The sequence below is a fragment of the Balaenoptera ricei genome, chromosome 13, assembly GCF_028023285.1.
Source record: "Balaenoptera ricei isolate mBalRic1 chromosome 13, mBalRic1.hap2, whole genome shotgun sequence".
Lineage (NCBI taxonomy): Eukaryota > Metazoa > Chordata > Mammalia > Artiodactyla > Balaenopteridae > Balaenoptera > Balaenoptera ricei.
The window spans coordinates 64,203,000-64,228,339 of NC_082651.1; the positions used below are offsets into that span (position 1 = coordinate 64,203,000).

The 25,340-nt window shown below is 48.8% G+C and overlaps 2 protein-coding genes across 6 annotated transcripts in view; one reads left to right on the forward strand and one right to left on the reverse strand.

Annotated features, from left to right (window-relative positions):
* RHOQ (ras homolog family member Q) overlaps positions 1–9,577 on the reverse strand; it is a 38,267-nt gene extending 28,690 nt beyond the window's left edge. The window contains exons 1-2 of the mRNA XM_059943427.1: positions 8,963–9,577; positions 8,354–8,412 (exon numbers count right to left, since the gene is read on the reverse strand). Of these exons, the coding sequence (XP_059799410.1) occupies positions 8,354–8,412; positions 8,963–9,104 (201 nt within the window). The 5' untranslated portion in view covers positions 9,105–9,577. The remainder of the gene's footprint in view (positions 1–8,353; positions 8,413–8,962) is intronic.
* Positions 9,456–25,340, forward strand: part of ATP6V1E2 (ATPase H+ transporting V1 subunit E2) — a 140,804-nt gene continuing 124,919 nt past the window's right edge. Inside the window, exons 1-4 of one of the 5 annotated variants that reach the window (XM_059943424.1) lie at positions 9,459–9,725; positions 10,585–10,660; positions 22,778–22,990; positions 23,338–24,044. The gene's annotated coding sequence lies outside the window, so the exon portion shown is untranslated. Of the gene's footprint in view, positions 9,726–10,584; positions 10,661–22,777; positions 22,991–23,337; positions 24,045–25,340 lie in introns of all 5 variants that reach the window. The other 4 variants (XM_059943426.1, XM_059943423.1, XR_009506589.1 and 1 more) reach the window with 4 other exon arrangements.

Genomic DNA, 25,340 nt, shown 5'->3' on the forward strand with positions numbered 1-25,340 from the left:
TCATAAGCCCCGCCCCTTGCACAGGTACAGGCCCAGATTTGGTGCTCAAGGAATGTTTGCTGACTGACTCAATGAGTGTTTTCATCTAGTCCTGGCAGTCACAGCGGCGGGACGCAGCCCAGGCTGTGGGACGTGGGATGTGGGAGCCCACGCGGAGGTGGTGTCAACAGGATGCTCAGGAAGGCAGGCAAAATGAGGAGTGGGTGGCAGAGGAAGTCTTTGGGTGCATATTCAGGGCATATCCCGTTGGAAGAGGGACAAACAGGTTGAAAATGGCACTTTTTACCTTAATAAGGAAACTCTTAAAGGGAGAAAAGAAAAGCCTGGGGCAGCCCCTATGGGGTGGAAAAGACATCTGCCCGGCAGCCCCCGCACAGCAAGTTCATGTCAAGTCAGGGCTGGCAGGCGGAGCAGGGGTGACAATGCAAAGGGGCGCAGAGCTCCTTCCTGGGAACAGGTGACACCTGCACCAGCATGAAGTTTCTTCCACAGCCTCATTGGCAATGCAGCTACCTGCACCACGCAGGGGAAGTCCTCTTTTTCAGCAACAATGTAGGTTAATGAACAAATGGACAAAGCACCCTTAATCTCCCAGGGTGGAGGTGGGGTGGAGGTATCTTTAAGGAGCCATTTCAGCAGCAGCCCCTAGTGTCCCATCTATAGACACCATTCCACCAACTCTTCTGTCCAGAAGAGCAATGTGCCCAGAATGTACTTTTTAACGAAATCGTCAGCAACAGAATATACGTGATGTAAAGGAGACATATAACACCATCAAGCTGATTCGTGTGAGGGGTTTAACACAGAGAACCCAGGTCTTGGAGTTGCGCAGTCTGGCCTGCAATCTTGGTGTTGCCTTTTACCAGCTGTGTGGTCTGAACAAGTCACTTAACCTCTCTGAACCTGCAAAGGAGGCAACCACGACCTGCTTCCTTTACTCAGAGCAGGTGAGAAGCCTCACGGAGCACCACGTGCAACGTGCTTCACACCCTGTAAAAGCGCCACTCAATGACAAGAGTGTCATTATTAAACCCCAGAGTCTTCCCTGAGTCTGGGAAGGGCTGGCGAGTGTGGGCATCAGGAGAGAGGCGGCTGGGCCTCTACTCCCACCAGTCACTTGAAAAGAAACAGCAACAATAATAGAGGCCCCTTCCCCCATGTTCTGTTCTTTCTATTAAAATCAACAAGCAACACAGCACCAGATTAATATCTCTCTAATTACTAAGTCGTCAGTTACTGGGTGAAAAACTCCATAATTTAGTTCTCATCCCTACTCCACACGTTGACACTGACAGCAGGGATCCGAGGTACCATAGAAAGACACATTTGGGACACCCCGTGCCTGTGCTCCCCATGCTGTTCCTCTCCACCCAGAATATCCGTTCTCCGTGCCCCTCTGCCTGCGTGATCTCATTTAGCCCAACGGTTCCCAAGCTTTCACTTGCTGGGACAGAGAAGAGAGATATGCGTTCAGCACACAGTGGGTGGGGTAGAGGGGCCATGGGCTAAGTGACTGAGGTTAGGCGGCTCAAGCTGGAAGGGACAACCTGAGCCCAGGGCTGTCCATCCCAGGCCCCACCCAGCCGCCTTGAGGCTAAGAAAAATCCCTTACCTGGGAGCTGGGAAGCTCTGATTTGATTTTATAATCCCCATTTTACAGATGAGGAAACTGAGGTTTTGAGAGGTCAAGCCCCTTGCTGGAAAGTAGACCCTGGCAGTCCAATGTGGGGACCCACAGTGGTAACCAGTCTATTGTGCTGCCTCCCATCTCTTCCTGCAAGCCTACAGCCTTCCAGAGCTTATCCCTACTACCTCTTCTCAACTGGGATGGTGTACCACTCACTTTCACATGAGGAGTGTTCCCCGTTGCTTTCTGCCATCTGATTCCCCCTTTCTTCTCCCACAGGAGGTTGCAACACAGAGGAGGCACTGAATCAACACCAGCTGAACTGAACTGGGGTAGAGCCCCCAAAGCCGGCCGGGACCATCACCCCTGACTGAGCGTGAGGCCATCTGGGACAACTACACATCATCTCTAACTAACCCTGACGGCAACCCTGCAAGGTGGCCATCATCTCCCCCGTCCACAGGGAGGGAAGAAGTTGGCTGCCTGATGGTCTCACAGCTACAGAGAGGAGCAGGATTCAAAAATGTTCCAGAGACTCCAGAACCCACACTGTCACTGCCAAGCTGCCTCCTCCTCAGGGCATCTGAGAGTGAGAGGTCTCAGGAAAGACGCGGGGGCCTGCACCTGAGAGACAGCACTGGGGGACGGGGCCACTGGGGACCACTGAAAGGCCCCAGGTTTTGGGTCGGGGGATAGCACCTGGCCTGCTGCTCACCTCCATGCCTGTCACTCCTTTGAAACGTAGAGACTTCTACTAAATTAACAAAGCTTTTTTCCAAGAAAGGGGTTGTGCCAGAAGCTCTTATTTAACAGCAATAACCCTAGTCTGTGGTTAACCTTTTAGCAGAAATGAGTTGACAGCCAAATGCAAATCAACTCAATTTAAGAAACAGTCATTGTAGACCTACCACGCACCAGGCACTGGGCTACGTGCTGGAAACACGGTGGAGAAAAAGAGACACGGTCACCTGTCCTCATGGAGCTTAGAGAGAATCGAGCCAATCCAGCAGGCAGTGGATCTGGAAGAACTGTACCCGGACAGCTGGGTGGCCAGGAAGGGCTCCGATGACCCGCCATGGCCATCCTGCCGCCCCACGCAGCCTCCCTGGCTGGGTCTCCCCTCTCTTCCTCGTGCAAAGCAGCTGCCTGCCAGAAACTAAAAGAGGAACAGCAAACTGCTGAGGGCAAGGAAAGCCGCTCCTTGACCCAAACACACCAAATTAGGGCAAAACCAAGCCCTCTGAGTGAAAGGAAATTCAGCTGAGGCGCCTGAATTTTAAAGACATGTGTGGTCTTGGGCTTAGTTTCTTTGTAACAGCCTCTCTTTCCTCCTCCTTGCATATTGCTATTCTGTACCTGAGGCCTCTTGGTAGTACCAGCTGCTGCCAACACGTGTCATTGCTAGAAACCGATAGCCCCATGGAGAACGGCTTTGTTTTTGTTTTGTTTTAATACCATTAGGGCTCATCTCTTGAAACCCCAAATTCCACAACAAAACCACAAACACCCAGTTCTCCATAAGGCCTCTAACCCATGAGCTTTAAAGCAATGCTTCCCACCTTTTTCACATCCTGGCACACATAAAAATGACCATATATGCTCAGCCCCCTGGAAACTACACACTGCCCACCCCCCACTCCCGAGCTGAGCGGATGGCATCTGGGCGCACCTATAACACCATTCCTGATACACCTGCTGGTAAGCTTTGGTTCCCAGAGCGTAAATGTCACCAAACCTCAAGAGAATCATGAGAGAAGTGAAGCCGGATGGATCAGAGGATCACATCCCAAACCCACATCAGAGTGCCAAGAGGGGGGACACAGGGCATTCGGCCACTGCAAAGGCTATGAAGCCAAGAAAGGCCATCCACCTTCCCCACGCGGAGGAGGAAACCAGCATTCCCTATGATGCAGTGCAGACTGGAAATATAAATAGCTTCTAAAAAGGTTAGCAGAATGCACAGATGACAAACCTACAGTAGGTTACTAAGGGAAACCAGGATGCTCAGTGCCAGCATCTCACCTGTTGCAGCTGATGTCTGGAAGGAACCCTGCGGCTCCTCCCAAACTCTGCTCCCGGGGCCCCTCAGGGATGCAGTGTCGGGCTGCAGGGACCTGGAGCCTGGGTGATGTGAGTGGGTACTTCCTGAGCCCTACTGATGCTCCCTGCAGGCCCCTCCAAAGTACGGAAAACCTTTTTCCTAATCCCATCTTGGTCTGGTTCTCATAAGCCCACTCACTCTCAATTTCCACACCTGGGAAGAGTCTACCTCGGAAGGTTTTGTGAGGATGCCTGCCTGAAGGTGGGAGGCGTTCTATGAGTGGCAATACCCTGGGCTTACCCCTCCCCCCTCCTGTTAAACTAGGCCCTGGGGTGCTGCAGGACATTCCAGAAGGCAGGGCATTCCCAGGCTGCCTCCCTGGAGATACCCTTCTGGAGGGGAAGCGCTTCCCTGGGCACCCAGAGGGCCTGCAAGGCAGCCACAGCGGCTGGGCTCTGTCAAGTAAGAAACAGACCTCGCTTGTCCCTGAACCAACCCCAGGGGACACCTGGGTTAAGGTATTTATAGCTCTCTTATATGCATCCTTGAACTTGTGTGTGTTTAAGTTAACAGATATAGCAACAGCACACCCAAAAGCACACATATGGACTTGTACACACTGAGGCAGTGGCTAAATCTGGAACTCTAGGGAACCCAAACTCACCCCCAACACTCCCTCCTGAGTGTGGGTATTCCGGGACCTGGGATAAACTGGGCGTCCGTCCTTCCCTCTTCAGGGTATCAAGTTCTGCCTTCCTGCCAAGGATTAAGAGATCAGCCTGGAGCCCGCACCTCGAGAGCAGTTTGCCAGGCAGCTCCCACTGGCTCGTCTGCCAGAGCCAGAGCTCTTCCCACTTCCCCTGAGCTCCAAACAGTGCAGAGTCAGGAGGGAAAATCTCACCCCTCCAGCACCTCCCTGAGCAGACACTGGGGCTGCTGCAGAGCCGACCCTGAAGCCCTGAAAGCCAGGCAAGAAAACAGAAGCGCTGCAGAGGCCCAGACCGGAAGCCGGACCCCTCCAGCAGGCCACAGGGAGGGGGAAGGAGCGCCTTCAACTTCCACTCTGAAATGCTTGGCAGTAAAATGTCGGGCTGCTCCTGGGCCACCAGGGGCTTGGCCAAGAGAGGGGGGGCTTCCCTTTGGCCTAATGCTAGTGTGTCAGGGGTGTGGAGGGATGTGCCCAGGCAGAGAACGTGATGGGACTCAGAACGTGATGCCCGACACATTCACATTCACTATATATTCTCTCTCTCTCTGTCAATAGCAGTGGAGGTTAAGGGGGAAGCAGCCTGCTCCGGAAGGCAAGAGGTTATCTACTACAGTCATCTCTTGAAGTTCCCTAGTATGTTCTTTAATATTTAAATTGGGCCATTGTTACCTATGGCTTTGAACTCAACTGGGGTCAAAGAGGGGACCCATGAGTAAGCACACAGACTAGGAGTTCCAACCCAAGGGAGATGTGCTGTTGTTCAAATACAGTGAAAGCCCAAGTGCATGAGTGAACTTTTTAAAGTGCTGTGAGCTTCTCCCTCATTCCATCTTACCTCCCAAAGTAGAATCGACTGAAACCTACATACCGCACTTGGTTCTCAAGTTCTACGCTGAACTTTTCATTTTTCTGAGAGTTTCTCTTACATCACTGGGGATGCAGGTTCTGATCAAGAAAGGAAACCATCTGACACAACAGGGCATTTAGAGCAGGGAGCACTTGACCATGTCCATGGGTCCAGTGATGGGGACCGTGGCAATTACGAAGTACAAAGCTAGCATGGTACCTCCACTAAAAAGGCTCTAGGATCTGGCATCCTAGTAGAATTTCTATCAACTCCAAGTATAATACACTGTCCTCTTCCACGTGTGACCTCTTCCCCCCATAAAACTGCCCACAGTGGAGCACAATAGTTTCTCGTAATATTTATTACACATCTACTATTATGAATGAAGAACAGTGTCAGCTGTTTTTATATACATTAAACAATTTAAGCCGACCTATAACACTGCAGTGCAGATTCTAATTAACCACATTTTTACTAGATCACAGAGAAGGTTAATAATATAGCTAGAATCACAGGACCAGTACAGCAAGGTGGAGACCTGGGCCCAAGCTTATTTGGTTCCAAAGCGCATGGGCTTTCCTCTGCTGCCCATCAGACTTGAAAATTTCTCTCTATATGTATATGCATGTGAATGTGCTTCTTTATCATTATTATTACTGTAAGATTAATCGGATACCAATTCATAGAGGCACGAGGTCTTAATGACCAAGTACAACACAGGAATCTCCTACATATCACACATTGCATCTAGTTCAGACACTTCCACCTATGCTGTCCTCAGACATGGCAGATCTCTATCTTAAATTTATTCTTTTGTACCCCCCTGGTGCTTAGCGCAGTGCTAGGTACAAAGTGGGCACTCATTTAATCTCATTGATGATTACGTTGCTAAGATTGCTTATTAGTCATAAACACTTGGATGCTGAAAGGTGAATTATTGCTAAGAAAAGTCTTAGACGCTGGGAGAAACACCAAGGGGGCCTAACACACCTCTTGGCCAATAGAGTAGGTGATCCACCATTGGGTAAAAACAGTAATATCTGACTCTCACTAATAGGTTGATCCCACTTGGAAGATAGCTTACAATCTCCACTGAAAACAGCACTTGACTCTTTGGACCTGGGTTTTCTCCTCTGCAGGGGTGGCATACAACCCTCACTCAGAGAACAACTGTGAAAATTCCAAGGACCTTGTCTACAGAGACACAAGCAACCCAATCAACCCAGGTGGCACCTCAGCACCTCCCATGACTTCCTCTGTATATAACTGCCTCAAACTATGGCAGATTCAGACCCATGTCCTAGTCCCAGCAACACCCCTCCGTAGCTGTGACTTTAGATCAGCAACCTAGCTTCTCTGAGCCTAGTTTCCTCAACTGCAAAGATGGAGGATCACCTATCTCATGGGGTTGTTTAGTGGAGAAAATAAAATAATATTTGCATGTGGCTGCCCCAGGCCTGATATGTAGAAGGAAGTCAGTAGATATTAGCCAGATTTGAATGTGCACAGAACAGCTCTGACATACACACGTCCTGTTGAATAGGGCTCGTGGTCAAAAGATGGCCACGGTGACAAGTAACAAAGAAAAAGGAAGAGGCAGTAGTGAGAGAAGTTAAAATTAGAGACGATTCTTAACCTCTCTCCTTTCAAACAACAATTTCAACCTGCTGTTTACCAGCTGTACTGCTTAAAAGTTGGTCTTATTTGATTGAATGGGTTCTGCCTCTTGCCCTCCATACCGTCTGGTAATGATAGAAGGAGTTAACTACAAGGCAGGTAATGAAAAGGGGCCCTGGAAAGCTAAGAACTCGTTGTACTAACCTGGTTCAGTTTGGTGAAAGTGGGCGGCCTCAGGCACCTGGTGCCTAGCGCTCTGCCAGTGGTTTCTCTATTCTCTGAGGCTCCTCTAACTTCACAGTATAGAAACCAGAGGCCACATCGAGGTGTCCCCCAACAAGACATTCTTCGGAATCTAACCTGGTACTACAATTCTGAAATCCAAATCTACAAGGGCTACAAAGAAAAGCTCCTCTTTATTGACCTAATGTGTGCCTAGTGTGTGCCAGACTCGGTGCTAAGCATCCAGCATATAATATATGCCGAGGGGAATGGTCTGAATTTTTTAAACCCCGTCTTACAGATAAGGAAACTGTACTACTGGACATCCCCTAAAGACACTTTCCAAGGCCCTCAGCCGCTCATATGTTCTCAAGGACTCAAGTCTGGATGACACGTGGAAACTTCCGCCCAAATTTTCAGGTCTAATCACAGGGCTGGATTTTGCAAAACTTCATCAAACAAATCATCTTAGGCCCACAGCAAAAGTGGGTTTGGGAAGAGGGTGGAGCTGGGACAGAGAAAGAGAGGAGACCTTAATCCTTCAGAAGCCACCTCTAATTTGCAAATAATGGTCGGAGGGTGCATTTTCTTTCTGCACAATAATCTCTACCAAAGAAAACCCAGACAAAGTCACCTGGCCTTCCTAGGGAACAACAAAAAAAAGCTCTTTCTCCAAGATTCACACTGAACTCCTAACCCCTCCTTCCCCTCCCTGCCCCTGGGAGTGGCTGGATGGTTGTTGTTTCTTTTCTTTTTTCCCTGTGGTCCTCTGGTAATACCACAAATTACGTTTTCAGGGACTGGAGTCCCAGAGTGCAATGATGTTGTAATAAACATAACCAGGACCAAATGCCTTCCCATCATATTAGATGATGCCATTTCCCACCAATCAGGCTCCTCGGGCAGGCAGACCACTCACCAATGAGGGACCAGACAAAGGCTGTGAGGGGAGACCTGGTCATCGGCAACTAAAAATAAGAGCGCTTCAGGATTGGCCACTGCCACTTTGCAACAGGAGTTGGGACCCACACACCAGGCACCAGACAGAAGGCACACACAGGCAGAAACTTTCAGCCCAGGGGTTCCCATGGGGTAGGCTGGTCTGGGTTTGTTGCTGAGGTTTTTTTTTTTTTCCTTTTCCTAATGTGACTTGAAAAAAGAAATACTTGATCCAGAGGGACCCTTGCAGACACACCCTCCCTCCTAGACACGTCAGTTTCCAAAGGCCCTTCATAGACACCCTGAATTGGGGAAAGGGCGGGGGGTGCGGCCAGGGGCCAAGACACTCACCTGTCCGGCTGTGTCATAGAGTCCCAGGAGGTACTGCTTGCCCCCTACGGTGACGCTGACTGCAAGGGCAGAGAAGTGGGGGCGGGGAGAGAAGCTCACAATCATCTAGGCTCTGGGGCAGTTTCGTTCCCCACCAGGACCCTTCCCTCCTAACCCAGCTGGAGGCAAGCGGGAGCTCCCAGGAAGATGCCACCCGTTTTCCCTTGTGCCCGGCTCACTGTGAAGTGGCGTGAGGCCGGGGCGATGTGGCCCCCAGCTGCCCACTCCTTTCTCCCAAGTCCCGTAGCCACGTTTCCCCCTCGGGGATTGGGGCAATAGGGTAGGCGGCTGTAGGAAGGTCAAGGAGGTCGGCCCCGGGCGCCGAGGGGGATGGGAAATGCGGGGCGCCAGGACGGGGCACCGGAGTTGGGGGTGGGAAGAGGGCTGAGTCCGGCAGGCTAGGGGCTGCCAGAGGGAAAGCCTGGGGGTGGGGCCGGGCGCCCGGCGGAGGGCGCGGCGGGGGAGGGGTGGGGAGCGCGCGCAGGGGAGGCGGTGAGGGGGCTCAGCCAAAGTTGCTCCAAAGTTCCCGGCCCGGGGAGCGGCCCCTTAGTCAGCACTTCCGAGGCTTACCTGCGTAGTGGTCGAAGACGGTGGGCACGTACTCCTCCGGGAAGGCGTCGTTGGCATAGCTCATGAGTAGGCACGTCTTGCCCACCGCCCCGTCGCCGACCACCACGCACTTGAGCATCAGCGCGCCGGGCCCGTGAGCCATGCTGCGGCCGGCCGGCCTCCGGGCATGGTCCCCCCGGAGCCCCCGCCCCGGCCCCGGGCTCAGCCCCAGCCCGCCTGGGGGGTCCGCCGCCGCCGCCGCTCAGTGCAGCAGGGCCGACCCCCCGGCCCCATGCAGCGGCTCCCCCCGCCCGAGGGGAGGGGGCGGCGGGCCCGGGGCGCTGCCGCCGCCTCGGTCGCTGCCCGGATCCCCGCCCGGGCCCCGGTCGCCGCGCCCGCCCGCTGCCCCAGCCGCTCGGCGCCCGCGCCCTCTCCCCGGCCCGGCCTCCCCAAGAGGATCCGCTGGATCATAAGACTGGCCAGCCCCGGGGGAGACGGCAACTTTGGGGAGGGCGGCGGAGGGGAGGGGCCAGGCGGCTCTCCCCGCCCAGCGCCGGCCCGGGCCCCCTCCCCGCTCGGCCCCGGAGGAGGGCGGGCCCAGGCGACTCCCCGGATTGCGGGCTGCCGGCTCTGCGCCCCCGCCCGCCCGCCTGCCGGCTCCCGCGCCCCACGCCCCGCCCGCGGCCGCCACTCGGCCCTGCCGGCTCACCCTAGCTTGACTCCCCGCGAGGGCTGTGGGGAGGGGGCGAGGAGGAGGAGCCGAGGAGGAGCGACGGGGAGGAAGGTGAGACTGGGGGAGGGGGCCGAGCGACCAGCGCTCGCGAGGAGCCGAGGGCTCCTCGGGAAAGTGCGCGCAGCGCCCAGAAGCGTCCACAGGCTCCGATGCTGGGAGAAGACGTGGAGGCCTCTTGGGGAACCGCGACGACTCTTATGACGCAATAGTCATGAAAAATTATTCACGTATATTTAAACTCCACCCGGAAGGCAGTATCCATTCTGTCGGCCTCTAAGTGCACAACAGAACTAGAAATCGGGAAGGAAGAAAGGGCAAGAGAGTTAAAAAAAAAAATTTTTTTTAAGGCGCACGGGGTGATGGGGGAGGGGTGGCGGTGGTCCCTGAGCTGGAAAGTAGGGACTCCTGGCTTACTGCTCCGTCCCGCCTCCCACCATCCCCACCACCCCATGCTGTTCACGGCAGAGCTTGAGTCATTTACTACGAAACTGGTGTCTAAGGGAGTTACAGCATCTTGAACCACTGACGCACCCAGGCACCAGCCAGAAAAAGGAGACTCTGCGACTCTGGATGCGGCGGGTGTACCTGTGCTCCCCCTAGAGGCGACATTCTCTGAGGCCCCTTTACAGTCCCAGTGTCCCTCGAAGGTGTTAGGTTGTGATCCCTGAGGAGTGATACACTCTAGAGCTCTGAGACGTGGCCTGTGATCCAGGCAACAACCCCTGCCCTCCTGCCTGGGCGATGCTTGGAAACGCCCGTCAGGCCAGGTCGCGTTCACTCGCCAACAGTGCTGGTTCTAACTTTAGGCCCTGGGGGAGGGGGGGGGGCAGAGGATACTCTGCACGTTGACACCACACCCTCCCTCCCCTTGCTGACAGGAGATAAATCGCTTCCTTTCGTCAATTCACAGGATCAGAAAATGCTGTGTTGAGAGGCACCGCAGAGGTCAACTGGACCACCTCCCTTAGATCTCCCTGAGGTTGTAGGTAAGCAAATTGAGACGCAGAGAGGTGAAGTGGTTATCTCAAAGGCTTCCAGCTAATTCCAGCATTCAAGGACTTGGAACACACTTTGGGAAATGCTCAGTTATGTCCTCACGCCACACTTCCCAGGCCTCAACTCTCAAACCCCAAATCTGATTTCCACTGTCCTGCAAGACTTCCTGGATTCTTGGAAGTTCCTTGTGGAGTCCCACTGGACGTCTCACCAGACCCCTCCATTTGTGTCTGAGTGTGGGTATTTACATTGCCAGCTGCTTTAGGTTATGCAGTGAATCTGGAAGATATTTTTTATGTACTGAATGACAGGTTAAGGAAGGCAGTTCAGTGCCTTGAAGTCAGATCTTGGTTCAAGACTAGTCTCTGCCACTTCCTTCTAGAGGGGAAGAAAGGAGGACTTGCCCCCTTTGCCTACAGGACTGCTTCTTCAGACAGCATTTGCTGGGACTGGAATTCTGAAAGGAGGGTCTATCAGGAGAGGTTAAGGAGCTACCGGATGCACTCAGCCTAGAGAGGGCATTTGGTTCTGGCTCTGACAGTACTTAGCAGTGTGACCTTGAGCATGCCACTTCTGTTCTCGGGACCTCAGCTTTCTCATCTATAAATGTGAGCTCATCCATAAGGGTGAGATCAGGGCTCACCTTTGAGAATGCTAGGGCTCTTCACAATGTGTCCTGAGAGATCCTGGTAAAAGCTTTGGGCCAGGGGAGAAGCAGTTGCTAGAGACATGGGGACGGCCTTTTTGAGGGATAATGAGGTCTGTCCCAGGACTGGAGGATGGAGGCTTCCCCCACTGAGGACTCCAGCCTCTCAGTTCTCATGCTGCTTTTCAGTGAGGCAGATATTTACCTGGGATCCAGAGAGCTGGAGGATTAGCTCTAGAACCTTGAAAAATGGAAGGGACTCCAGGTTCTGGATGCTTTGGGAGAAGCTCTGGGAATATCAGAACACTCCAAGTGCGGAACTGATGTCAGATGAATCATGCAGTGGTGACTTCATTGATGATGGTGACCTCATCCCTTTGGCACATAGAAAAGCCAAGACTGACTGCCAGGAGTACTTTGAGCTCTGGACTGATTCCACCAGTTGAATGTAGAGTAGGAGGGAGACGGGAGAATTATCCTGGATGCCCAGGTCAGCCCAATGATGGGTTAGCTGGAAGGACCAAACAGATCTCAACAAATAATTACTATATAATGTGGTCAGTGCTGTGGTAGAGGATAAAGAACAGTCTTCGGGAAGTGCAGGGAGGCTGTTAGTACCTAGCTCTACATGTGCTGAGGAAGGATTTGCAGAAGGGTGTCACTGGCTTGGGGTTTAAGAGGCCAATAGGAGTAAGATAAGAATGCCTGGGAAAGACAGCCCTGCCCCCCAGCAAGAAGGAACAGCACACAACTTCTTGGGAATGGTGAGCCATGTAGGTGGACAGAGCGCAGGATTAGTGGTGCAGGGGAACTGATTTGTATGTAATTGAGAACTGTGTGATGCTGCCAGGCCATGGGCCTCTGGAAGCCACGTTAAGGGCATGCAGGGCCCCACCCGGGCATGCAGGGCTCCACCAGAACCTTGAAGAATGGAAGGGACTCACAGGATATTCGTGAGTTCCTATTTCTGGTTATCCCTGGGACCCTGTTGTACTACTGGTCTTCAGTTAGTCACTTGATTTAACAAGTCCCCCCTCCCTTTTTGCCTAGTGGGTGTGGGTTGGTTTTCTGTCACTGGTAACCAAAGGAATCTTTGCTATGTTAGTATTATCACTACAGTTGAGATAGGTGATGTGCAGAGAAATTCAGAAATTTGCCCAAAGTCTTGTAGCTGGTAAGTGGCATAGCTAGCTTTCAAAATGATCAGTCTTCTGAGCTCATGCTACTTCCCATGTTCCACATGAAGGAGGCATTAAAAGTTTTTCAGTAGGAAATCACAAGTTTAGAGCTGTCTTTTGAGAAGATCATTCTGGGAGTGGTGTTAGAACATGGATTTAGAGGGGACGAGAGTGAAGGCAGAGAAAGTGAGAGAGGTCACGAAGGTCTGAACCAGGCATGGCTGTGAAAATGAAGAGGAGGCCATGAGTAGCAGGATATTTTAATTAATTAATTTTTGGCTGCATTGGGTCTTTGTTGCTGTGCGTGGGCTTTCTCTAGTTGTGGTGAGCGGGAGCTACTCTTCGTTGTGGTGTGCGGGCTTCTCATTGCAGTGGCTTCTTTTGTTGTGGAGCATGGGCTCTAGGCACGTGGGCTTCAGTAGTTGTGGCACGTGGGCTTCAGTAGTTGTGGCACGTGGGCTCAGTAGTTGTGGCTCACAGGCTGTAGAGCGCAGGCTCAGTAGTTGTGGCACACAGGCTTAGTTGCTCTGTGGCATGTGAGATCTTCCTGGACCAGGGCTCGAACCCGTGTCCCCTGCACTGGCAGGTGGATTCTTAACCACTGCGCCACCAGGGAAGTCCCTAGCAGGATATTTAGATGACCAAGTCCACAGGTCTTGGTAACACAGCATGGGGAAGGGCTGGGATAACTCTGAGGCGTTATCCATTGACGTATGATTCCATTGATGTATTCCTTCTCTCTATTCCTTTGTAATCTCCTCTGTTTTTATCCTCCTTATTTTAGTTTTCTTCCTTACTTTTTTTTAAAAATTAATTAATTAATTAATTATTTATTTATTTATTATTTTTGGCTGTGTTGGGTCTCCGTTTCTTGCGAGGGCTCTCTCTAGTTGCAGAGAGCGGGCGCCACTCCTCATCACGGTGCGCGGGCCTCTCACTGTCGTGGCCTCTCTTGTTGCGGAGCACAGGCTCCAGACGCGCAGGCTCAGTAGTTGTGGCTCACGGGTCTAGTTGCTCCGCGGCATGTGGGATCCTCCCAGACCAGGGCTTGAACCCGTGTCCCCTGCATTGGCAGGCAGATTCTCAACCACTGTGCCGCCAGGGAAGCCCTTCTTCCTTACTTTTAAAAACTTTCCCATCTCCTCTTGGTGCCTAACTATGAGACCAACTGCCTCAATCAAGCTGAGAGTAGATCTCCAGAAGGACATTAAGTGTCTGTCATTTTGTTTGTGTTCCCTCACATTTACCCCCAAAATGGAAAACTGGATTCCAATGGATCATTTGGTGTCATGATGCTTTGGGTTGCAAGTAGTAGGAAAGTCAACCCAAACTGGCTTCAACAGCAAAGGGAGTATATGGACTTCTTTGACTGAAGCATACAGAAGTAGCTCAAGCTTTGGGCATGGCTTGATCAAAACTCTGGTTCTATTTTTTTCTGTACTTCTCTCAGTTTTTCTCTACTCTTTGGGCCAACTTCCTACTTAGGTTGCTTTCTCTCTTGAAAACAAAATGGTTGTGCCAGGTCCAGGCATTACCACCTGTACACCACACTGCCCAGGAGGAGAAAGAGCTTCTCTTGACTCACTGATTACACATAAGTCTTGGACTTCCTCTGATCAGATTAGCTGAGTTCATCATGGTGGCCAGCAGAATGTCAGATGCTCGTTGCCTTAGGCCTGGGCTACTGGCCATCCCTGAAACCATCACTGTGACAAGGGATTGGGACTATCCTGATTAGGCCTATCAGGGCCCACCCCAAGGCCAGGATTTTAATCCCACTTAGATTCTATGGTTCCTGCACAGCGGGCGGTAGGCATGGGGGAATATATGGTGGGGAGGCAACCAGCAATATCTATTACATCTGGATTGTTGCCCACCAGTCAAAGTTTCTAGGCCTCCCCAAGCTATACTAGAAATAAAGAACTTTAGGAAAAGCAGATTTCAAGGGAAGAAGGAAGTGAGAAGGATCGAAGTCAAATCTATGATTTGTTTCAAATTTCAGTCCGTTGGTTTGTCAGTACATGAATCCATGCTTGGTGTGAATCCCTAATTCTTGGCTGATAGTAGGTACACTTTCCCCCCTTGAAATTTCCTTCTTAGAGTTACTGGTAAGGAGGTAAAGTGGTTATCATCCTTTTACCCCGTCCCCTCTGCTCTTCAGTTAAGCTTCTTTTCTCTTTTCAGACTGCAGACTCTTCATTCCCCAGGGCTCTCTTGCTTCCCAGACTCCACCTGTCCCACCTTCATAGCATCATGCTATGTGCCATACCTATTCCTCTTTTCCTTCCCGCCACTAAAACCTCCCATCTGCATCTGCTCAGATGTAATATACATTGCACAATTTTTTAGCTAAGATACTAATGGCTTAAACACTGCAGCAATTTCTTAAAGGTCAATGGTTCCTAATGATCAGAATGATAAAAAAATCCAATAAATCTGGCTCACTTGTTTTTCATTTCTAGTTATGTTTCTAGAATGCATCTAGATCTCTTTTTTCCAGTTCATTACATACCAGGAACTCAGAAGTAAACACCAGCCTCTGAGAATTTGGGCTCAAGCATCTTTAATAATGTTTTCCGATCTTCATTTCTAACTATCTTTTGCTGCAGCCTAGGTCAGGAGACCAGTCATTATAACTGATGGCATTGCCACCATTGCTGAATCATGAAAAGGACACTTCTTTAGAGGTTGCTGGTGCAGAATACTCATATGATCTGGGAGTGACCACCTCTTAAAAGGTCCAAAGGAGGCTGGATCATAGATCCCTCTTCCAGAAATGAAATTAATGATTTTATTCCAGGCTTCAGGACTAAGAGTGCCAGAAAACTATCCAAGACTCATTTATGATTGTTCTTGCATAGTGGATGTTGTGGTCACTGAGTATTATAAGCACATTTTGAATTTGGGAAATCTTCCACTTTGTAAGTCGTGGTAGGAAGAAAAGATCACCCCTTATGGAAGCCGAAAGTTACAGACTCCTGCTTTCATTGTCAGACTCAAGAGCTGAAGTGACTAGAGTTAAATACAGGGCACACTTTCTGGAGGTTGCAGCTTTAGTGTTGGGTACACAACTCAGTACTAAACACAGGAAGTGGTACATAAGGTGGGTGGTGGTGTTGGTTGTGGTGTAACTGAGTTCCTGGTGCAGAAGTGACTGCTGTACACACTGACTATCTAGAATTTGGTGGCAGCAATGATACCAGAAGTATTTTTCTCATCAGAGCAGGTCCTGAGGTGTGTGTTGGGCATGGTTCCTGTGAAGACAGTCTTGAGCAGCTTTTCTAGCCTGCCCACTATCTTGTGTGCTATGCATGATCCTTGGAGGTTCCTTTTCTGTTCAGTTAGCCACTGACAGCTTCTGTTCCTTGCACCGCAGCCTCTTGAGAAGAGGTTGGAGGAATGGATCACTATATTGAATGTGCTTCACGCAGTGGGAGCAGAGATTCCCACTTCTACCAGACCTACATCTGTCTTAGTCCATTCGGGCTGCTATAACAAAATGCCACACACTGGGTAGCTAATAAACAACAGAAATTTATTTTTCATAGTTCTGGGGGATGGAAATCCAGGATCAGGGTACCAGCATGGTTGGGGAGGGCCCTCTTCTGGGTTGCAGACATGGCAGAAGGGGCAAAGGGACTCTGTTGGGCCTCTTTTATAAGAGCGCTAATCCCACTCATGAGGACTCTACCCTCATGACCTACTCACCTCTCGAAGGCCCCTACTAAGACCATTACTTTGGGCATTAGGTTCCAACATATGAATTTTGCAGGGACATGTTCAACCTATATACCTTCCTAATGTAAGCAATTCAAAACGTGCACAAAATATATGAAATCACTGTTTTCAGATATTGAACATAGCACAGGACTGTGATTCCTGAAAGAAAGGAACAGATGAGGCAAGCTCTACTATTACCCTTTCTGCTGGAAGTACTTTCTGAATTGCAGCACAGTAAGGGGGAACCAAAGTTGACCATGGTGGTCTTGCTGAGTCGAAGAGACAGCTGAGGAGATAGCTGAGGAGACTTTTCAAGGCTGAGTACCAGAGAGGAGGGAGTGTCCTCTTGAGTCTGTTGCTGATACTAAGTTGCTCATGCATAGAGTGAAACTCCACCATCGTAGGCAAAGAACTGCCAGGGAACATGAGCTGATTGGTTCCCAGGGCTCACACAGGGCTGGGGGATGTTTGAGTTTCAACCAGCCAATGTGAAGAGACCTATTGAGTGTCCAGAGAAATCAGTAGAAACTCCAGAAGGGTTATGCGTTAGTATAAGGGCTAAATTAGCCCTAAAGTAAAAGCAATTCTAGACCCCCAAGCCTCGTATAGAACGAGTTTATCCACTATTATGATAACTGCTGAGCAAAACAAATTTCATCATTTTTTTAAGGACAACAACAAAATAAAGACATTAAACAACATAAATTTCAGAAGGTCAAGAATCACTAGATATGTAAAGAATAGAGAACTGTAACCAGAAAAATCAGTCAATAGAAGCAAACCCAGAAATGACAGAGGTAATGGAATTAGCAGGCAAAGACTTAAAAAGGAATTAGAAATAAACCCAAAGATTTAAAGGAAAATGTGAACATGGGGAGGAAGGAAATGGAAGATATAAAAAGGAACCAAGGGCTTCCCTGGTGGTGCAGTGGTTAAGAATCTGCCTGCCAATGCAGGGGACACAAGAGAAGCCACCACAATGAGAAGCCCACACAACCCAACGAAGTGTAGCCCTCGCTCGCCACAACTAGAGAAAGCCCGTACGCAGCAACGTAGACCCAATGCAGCCAAAAATAAATAAATAAAAAAAGAAAGGAACCAAATCGAACTTCTAGAGTTTAAGAATACAATACCTGAAATGAAAAATTCACTGACTGAGCTTAACAGCTGACTGGACACTGTAGAAGAAAGTACCTGTGACATTGAAGACATAGCAATATCCAAACTAAAGAGAAAAAGACTAATGGAATAAAACAAAACAAAAAACACCATAGCTGTATCCTAAACTCCGCATTCCTGAGACCTTCAGTTAAAGATAGGAATTTCCAGCAGATGTCATTGGGGCAGGACTAACTGTCATCCCCTTTACAATGATAGTGAAGTAATTTTTAAAAAATTAATTAATTAATTTTTATTTTTGGCTGCGTTGGGTCTTCATTGCTGTGCGTGGGCTTCTCATTAGGGTGGTTTCTCTTGTTGCGGAGCACAGGCTCTAGGCGCCGTTGTGGTACGTGGGCTCAGTAGTTGTGGCACGCGGGCTCAGTAGTTGTGGCTCGTGGACTCTAGGACGCAGGCTCAGTATGTTACTCAGTTCAGTAACTATGGTTGTTTTCTAAGGAGGGTGGGTTCACTTGAAGTCAGTGTTTTCCAGATGTTTTGTACGGCAAATCACAGTAACCCATACATTTTCATTTTGAACCAGAATACGTATGTACGTATATATCATATATTTAACAAAAGTTTGACAAAACAACACTTAAACTTACTACCTGTAATGAACTCTGGGTTTTCTATTCCATTTGGTTTCACGGCCCACACTTTGAAAAACCCTGCTCTAGGGGCTCTGCTGAGTGGCTACCTGGCTGGCAGCTGGAGTTGAGTGCTGAGGACCACAAAGTTGTAAGAACTCCTACAACTAAACAACAAAAACAACTTGATTTTTAAAATGGGCAAAAGGCCTGAATAGACATTTCTCCAAAGAAAATATGTAAATGCCCAATAAGCATATGAAAAGATGTTCAACATCACTAATCATTAGGAAAATGCAAATCGAAACTATAATGAGTACCACCTCACACCCATTAGGAAAGCTGTTATCAAAAAACCAGAAAATAACAAAAATTGGTGAGGATGTGAAGAAATTGGAACCCTTGTTGCATTGCTGGTGAGATTATAAAATGGTGCAGCCACTGGGGAAAATGGTATGGCAGTTTCCTCAAAAAAGTAAACAGCATTGCCATATGATCCAGCAATTCCACTTCTAGGTAAGTACCCCAAAGAATTGAAAGCAGAGACTTGAACAGATATTTGTACACCCACATTCAGAGGAATGTTATTCACAATAGCTGAAAGGTGGAAGCAACCCAAATGTCCATTGATGACTGAACAAAATGTGATATGTACATACAATGGAATGTTATTCAGCCTTATAAAGGAAGGAAATTCTGACAAGTGCTATGACGTGGATGAATCTTGAAGACATTATGCCAAGCGAAATAAGTCAGTCACAAAGGACTAATATTAAATGATTCCACCTATATGAGGTTCGTAGAATTATCAAATTCATAGACACAAAGTAGCATGGTGGTTGCCAGGGACTAGGGGGAGGAGGGAATGGGGGTTAGTGTTTGATGGGTACAGAGTTCTGGAGATGTCCATTGCACAACAATGTGAATATATTTAATGCCACTGAACATTACTTAGTGGTTAAACTGATAAAAAACTTACGTATATTTTATCACAATAAGACAAAGAAAAAAATAAATGGATTTTACTTTTCAAATGGGATTTCCGGCTTCTCTAAAATATCAGATCTTGTGCCCCCCAAGTCCCCATTTCCAAAAGGCAGCAGAAGCCTGGGCCCTTTAGGCAGGGATGAAACAGAAGGGCCTTTTTTTTGCATGTGGGGGGAACCACCACTGAAAACCTTTAGCTATGCATTTTGTGGCAAATTGCTCTTGGGGGGAACTTGACTCCTTTGAAGTAATCTTCCTGCAGATGTTTGAAAAGGAGAAATCAAGTTGTGAATTCTTTTTTTTATATATATAAATTTGTTTATTTTATTTATTTATTTTTGGCTGCGTTGGGTCTTCGTTGCTGCGTGCGGCCTTTCTCTAATTGTGGCGAGCGGGGGCTACTCTTCATTGCAGTGCGCGGGCTTCTCATTGCAGTGGCCTCTTGTTGCGGAGCACAGGCTCTAGGCGCGCCGGCTTCAGTAGTTGTGGCACGTGGGCTCAGTAATTGTGGCTCACGGGCTCTAGAGCACAAGCTCAGTAGCTGTGGCACACGGGCTTAGTTGCTCCGCGGCATGTGAGATCTTCCTGGACCAGGGATCAAACCCGTGTCCCCTGCCCTGGCAGGTGGATTCATAACCACTGTGCCACCAGGGAAGCCCTAAGTTGTGAATTCTTAATGTAAATTATTTGGGGAGAAATGTTTCTGACCCTGCCTGGCTCTAGTGGGCATTAGCTTTCTCCAACCCCAACCAAAGCCTGCTTTGCCACTGGGATGGAGTTCTTAGATTAAAACTGTATGTGGCCCCTTAGTTATCAGCAATTGAAGCAGAGATAAAGCTTTGTGGACACTTCTCTGATTTCCGCTCTGGGTGTCTCCTTTTACTTTCAGACCACATGAACTCTCTGGCTGCTGCTTTCTCTCCCCCCAGCTGGCTCCGGAGGGAGCAGGGTGCATCACACCCGCTTTCCCACATCTTCACGCTGAGCTGAGCTGAGCTGCTCAGCCCTGTGGGTGGAGCTGCAGCAGGTGCTGCCAGGGCCGGTCCCTGAGTCATCAAACCTGCCGGCTCTTGTACCACATCTCCTTCCATCTCGTGTTCATGTCCAAGCCCTCATCCATGCAGTCTCGACCTGGGATTTACTTACAGCCAGGCTCTCCTGCCTCTACCACCACCAGGCTAATCTTTCTAAACCCAGGTATGGCCAAGTTACATCCCTACCGAGAAGCCTTTGATAGGGCTCCTTAGCCTAACGTCCCAGCTCTCAGTCTGACATTTCAAACCTTCCCCAGTTGAACTCCGTCTTTCTAGACATCACTCACTCCCACTGCCACTGCAGGCCTGTCTGCTGCTGCCACACCAATCTGTTCTCTGCACTCAGACCTCCTACACATTCCCAGCACGGTGTCTCTGCCCACAGTGTTCTCCCTGTCTAGACGATCTCACTGTCTCTTCCTGCTTCTCAGAATTGTTTGTTCTTCAGTGCCCATCTGTACTTCTCCCTCCCAGCTTGACCCCTTGCTCAGAGGACGACTCCTTCAGCTGAAGCCTGCGGCCACACAGCCTGTGTACTCTCCTGGCTTTTATCCCATCCCATGTTGGGTGCAGGTACCTTTCCATATTTCTGAACCAAAGTCCTCTCTGGAAACCCCAAGGCATTGCTTCAAGTCAGGTATCCATCACAGCTTGATCGATTCTTGCCTATTTGGATAAATCCTCCTTCATGAGTACTGTCTACTTGCTAACCTTTTCCAGCTGACCTGCCTCCAGTTAAAACATGTGTGGTCACTAATGGTGTGTCTCAAACCACCCACTACATGGTCTACCTGGTTGCAGAGCAGTTCATTATAAAAGCCCATGGTGAGCTTGGGAGGGGGTTTCAGGGATTGGATCCCTTCATTTGCTTAGCTTTCTTGGAACTGCTGATTCCTAACAGATCACACTGTAGTGTGATTTCCTGTTTACCTGTTCATCTCCTTCATGACGTCGTAGGCTTGGGAGGTGGGCTGGTGTCTGCTTGTTCTCTATCTCCAGTGCCTACACAGTGCCTGGCACATGGTAGATGTTCAACAAATATTTGTTGAAAGACAGAAGAGGGAATGCCCCCTTCCCACGTTTATTTATTTATTTATAAATATTTAATTAATTAATTTATTTGGTTGTGGCAGGTGGGCTCCTTAGTTGTGACTCTCGGGCTCCTTAGTTGTGGCATGTGTGCTCCTTAGTTGCGGCATGTGTGTTCCTTAGTTGAGGCCGGTGGGCTCCTTAGTTGTGGCTCATGGGCTCCTTAGTTGCGGCTCATGGGCTCCTTAGTTGCGGCTCGCTGGCTCCTTAGTTGTGGCACGTGGGCTCCTTAGTTGCAGCAGGTGGGCTACTTAGTTGCGGCTCGCAGGCTTCTTAGTTGTGGCTCGCCGGCTCCTTAGTCGTGGCGTGAGAACTCTTAGTTGCGGCATGCATGTGGGATCTAGTTCCCACACCAGGGATCAAACCCCGGCCTCCTGCGTTGGGAGCATGGAGTCTTAACCACTGCTCCATCAGGGAAGTCCCCCTTCCCACATGTTTAGTATTTAAATTTAGTATTCTAAATTTCCTCGCCCACTTCCTGGGCCCATGCTCCAAGCTCTGGAAAGCCCCTTCCCTTCCTCACTCTGTAATCTCTAAGTGTCTGGAGGCCCTGATTTGGTGCTGCTTCTCTTTCAGCCAGGGTTACGGAGCCCATACCCAGACACATCCACCCTCAGACTTACAAATCTCAGCTAGAATGAGGAACAGTTGCTTCAGGGTCTGGGCAGGGCTCCAGGGTGACAGACACATTTTGCCCACCAAGCATGCCTGCCACCCCTTCCTCCCTCTAATGGTGATGAGGATTCCCCAAGGTGCACACCAGATCACACAGGTAAGGCCGGGGAAGAGAGATTTCCAAGCCCACACTTCCTCTAAGAACGCCTCTTATGCCTACAAATACAAAATCATCAGTTTTGAAATGTCTTCTTCCCTAAGGTCATAAGAAGGGGTTTCTGGGGATGCTGGCAATGTCCTGCTGCTTGACCTGGGTGCTGGTTACAGGATATTTGCCTCATAATAATTCATTAAGCCATACACTTTTCTGAATGTGTGTTACATTTCACAATAAAAAAGAAAGTACTCCCCCTGCCCCAGCCTCAGGGCCTTAATCCAATCAATTCATGCTTAACCGGTGCCTGTCTGCATCCAGCCCCTGCTAGAGAAAGAGATTCTTGTCCTCAAGGAATTTCCTGGAGGAAGGAAGGTAACTAGAGCATCAGAAGACTCCAAATCCAGCTCTGAATTATATCTGGAAAATAGGCCATGCTGTCATTTTGAGGAGGAGTCCAGAGGTCAAGGAGGTAGTGGGGCTCAAACTGGGCTGAAGATGTAGGTGGGATTTAGGTAAGTGGAGAGAAGCAGAGGAAGGCATTGTAGCTGAGAGAACTGTATGATCAAGAGCTGTTAGGTAGGACTGAGCCTGATGTGTCTGGGGGGCGATGAAGAAACCCTAGTACTGAATAGTTTATGGGAGTAAGACTGTCTTGGAGAGCTCTAGATCTGCCCCCAGCCCCAAACATGGGCGGGGTGGATGCCACTTACAGTGCAAGCCTGCCTTATCTGAGTGGAGAATCCTGTGCCCTCGTGCAAGAGCAGACGTGTGTTTCACATTTCTTAGTTCGTTTTGTTGTTTTGTTCAAGCCACAGGCTCAAGTGGGCTCATAATCCCCATCCCAGACAGACTGGAAGTTACATCTGCCAGACACATTACTCGGGCACCTGAGTTCCTGCAGAGACACTTACTTGTTCAATTCCTGACTTTTAGCCCTGCCCCACCCTGCAGCTGCCTTCAAGTCCCAGCACTGATAGACTGAGTAGAAGTGGGAGTCACAGAAGAAGCTTGAGAACTCAGGACTGCAGATTCAGAGACTGTGACAGGCTGTGGGATGACTCTACCCCAGCCTCAGCCCAAGAGCCCTGGAATTCCAGGACTTCACCTCCCATCACCAACGATGTGGCTGGCCACCTGAGACCACAGGTGAATGTGCCATGAAGTGCTGGGAGGTCCCCAAACTCCATGCAGGGCTACTAATTTTAATATAAGGAAGCAAGACTAGGATGTGTTTCCACTTATTTTAGGGAGTGGAAATCAAATCAGTCATAAGTACTCTGTACACAAAAAGAGTGACTGTGATGAGGCTTAAAGCGGAGGAGAAGAGCTAGTAATAATATAGTAGTAGTAGTACTAGTGATGCTGATGATGACAGTAACTACCAAGTGTGAAGATTAACTTTGTGCTTAGCAGTGTGCTAAACATTCACTTCTTTCATTTAAGCCTCACAATAATCCTATGATGTGCATGCTATTATTATTTCCATTTTACAGATGGAGAAACTGAGGCTTCAAGGCATGAGCTGCTTTCCCAAAGTCATACAAATGTTAAGTGCAGAAGTAGGATCTGAATTCCAGCAGTCTTACTCCAGCAACCATACTGTGGAAGCCGGCGATGCCTCCTTAAGCCCCGTCTGGGCTTGGAGAGGATGTCCTCCCTGATGGACCAGAGCATGCCAGCCCCTGTGGCTGGTGTGGTATTCCTACAGACTGTCTGGCAAGTTTTGCTTGCTCTGGTTTCTCACTAAAACAACCTTTGGATTTGGCTTCCCATGCGACTCACATACAGGAAAAGAGGGCCATGACCTGCCAACATGACAGCTGTATTTTTCACTAGTAACTTAATAAACTGGCTGCCTGGGTTCACATACGTATCTGTTTCTGAGAGCTTGGTTAAGGTGAGCCCACCCCAGAGCTGAAGCCCACCACGTGCCAACTTAATTGAGATTCTGGGCATGCAAGCATAGCCCCCAGCTGAGGCCTCTGTGCCAAGGAAATTCCTCTTGGCCTCCTTTTGGCTGGTTTGGCCCGCCTTCCCCAGTGACAGTCTGGCTCTTTGGAGTCAAGCTGCCTGGTCAAACTGTGAGGGTCTGCAGAAAGAAGGAAGCAACAGTGCCAGGTTCCAGTGCGTGTTCCAAGTTCCACATTCTGCCTACAAACGCCCGGTGCCAGAGCAAAGGCTGGCCCTTGGCAGCGGACTGGTAAGGATTTGTCTGGTACATTTTTTCCTTTACACACTTAACCTGGGTCTTCCTTCATCTCTTACTCTCTCTGCTTTCATTCATGGTGGCTTCCAAAGCTGGTGATTAGCAGGGTTACCCAGAGAGCCCTTTTTTTTAAAACATATTTAATGGACTTGTCTTATTTAGTAGCAGAGAATGTTTTGCTCTATTTACAAAAGTGCAGTTTAAGAAAAATTACATCCTAAAATAATGGGGAATGGGTAGGCTAAATCATTTTCTTTTTAACGTCCAATGACAGTTTGTAAGGTTGAACCCGAAGTCTTGGTCTTTGTCACAAACACGGGGTTGTTTTTCCACCAAGCTTGATGAATGGTGCATCTTTCTGGGACAGCATTCTTTTTTTTTTTTTAATTGTAAAAAACACATAACATGAAATCTACCCTCTTAACAAAATTTTAAGTGTACAGTACAGTATTAACTGTATGCACACTGTTGTATAGCAGATCTCTTTTTCACCTTGCATGATTGAAACTTTATACCCATTAAACACAACTTTCTAATTCCCCTCCACCTGGCCCCTGGCAACCATCATTCTACTTTCTGCTCCTGTGAATTTGACTACTTTAGATACCTCATTTAAGTGTAATCATGCAGTATTTTTCCTGTGACTGGCTTATTTCACTTAGCATAATAATGTCCTCAAGGTTCATCCATTATGTAGCATATGACAGGATTTCCTTGTCATATTTAAGGCAAAATAATATTTCATTCAATGTATATACAACATTTTCTTTATCCATTCAATCATCAATAGACATTTAGGTTGTTTCCACCTCTTGGTTATTGTGACTAAAGCTCCAAAGAACATGGGAGTGCAAATATCTCTTTGAGATCCTGTTTTCAGTTCTTTTGGATAAATATCCAGAAGTGAGATTGTTGGATCATATGGGAGTCTTTAATCCATTTTGAGTTGATTTCTGTATATGATGTAAGATGAGGGTCCAATTTCATTCTTTTGCATGAGATATTTAGTTTTCCTAGTACCATTTGTTGAAGAGACTATTCCCATTGTGTAGTCTTGGCACCCTTGTTGAAGATTGTTTTACTGTATTTGTGTGGGTTTATTTCTAGGATCTCTAGTCTATTATATTGGTCTATCTGTCTGCTAGTACTATGCTGTTTCGATTACTGTAGGCTTGTAATATATTTTGAAGTTAGGAGTGTGAAGCCTCCAGCTTTGTTCTCTTTCAAGATTGTTTTTGCTATTCAGGGTTCTTTGTGGTTTCACATGAATTTTAGGATTGTTTTTTCTAT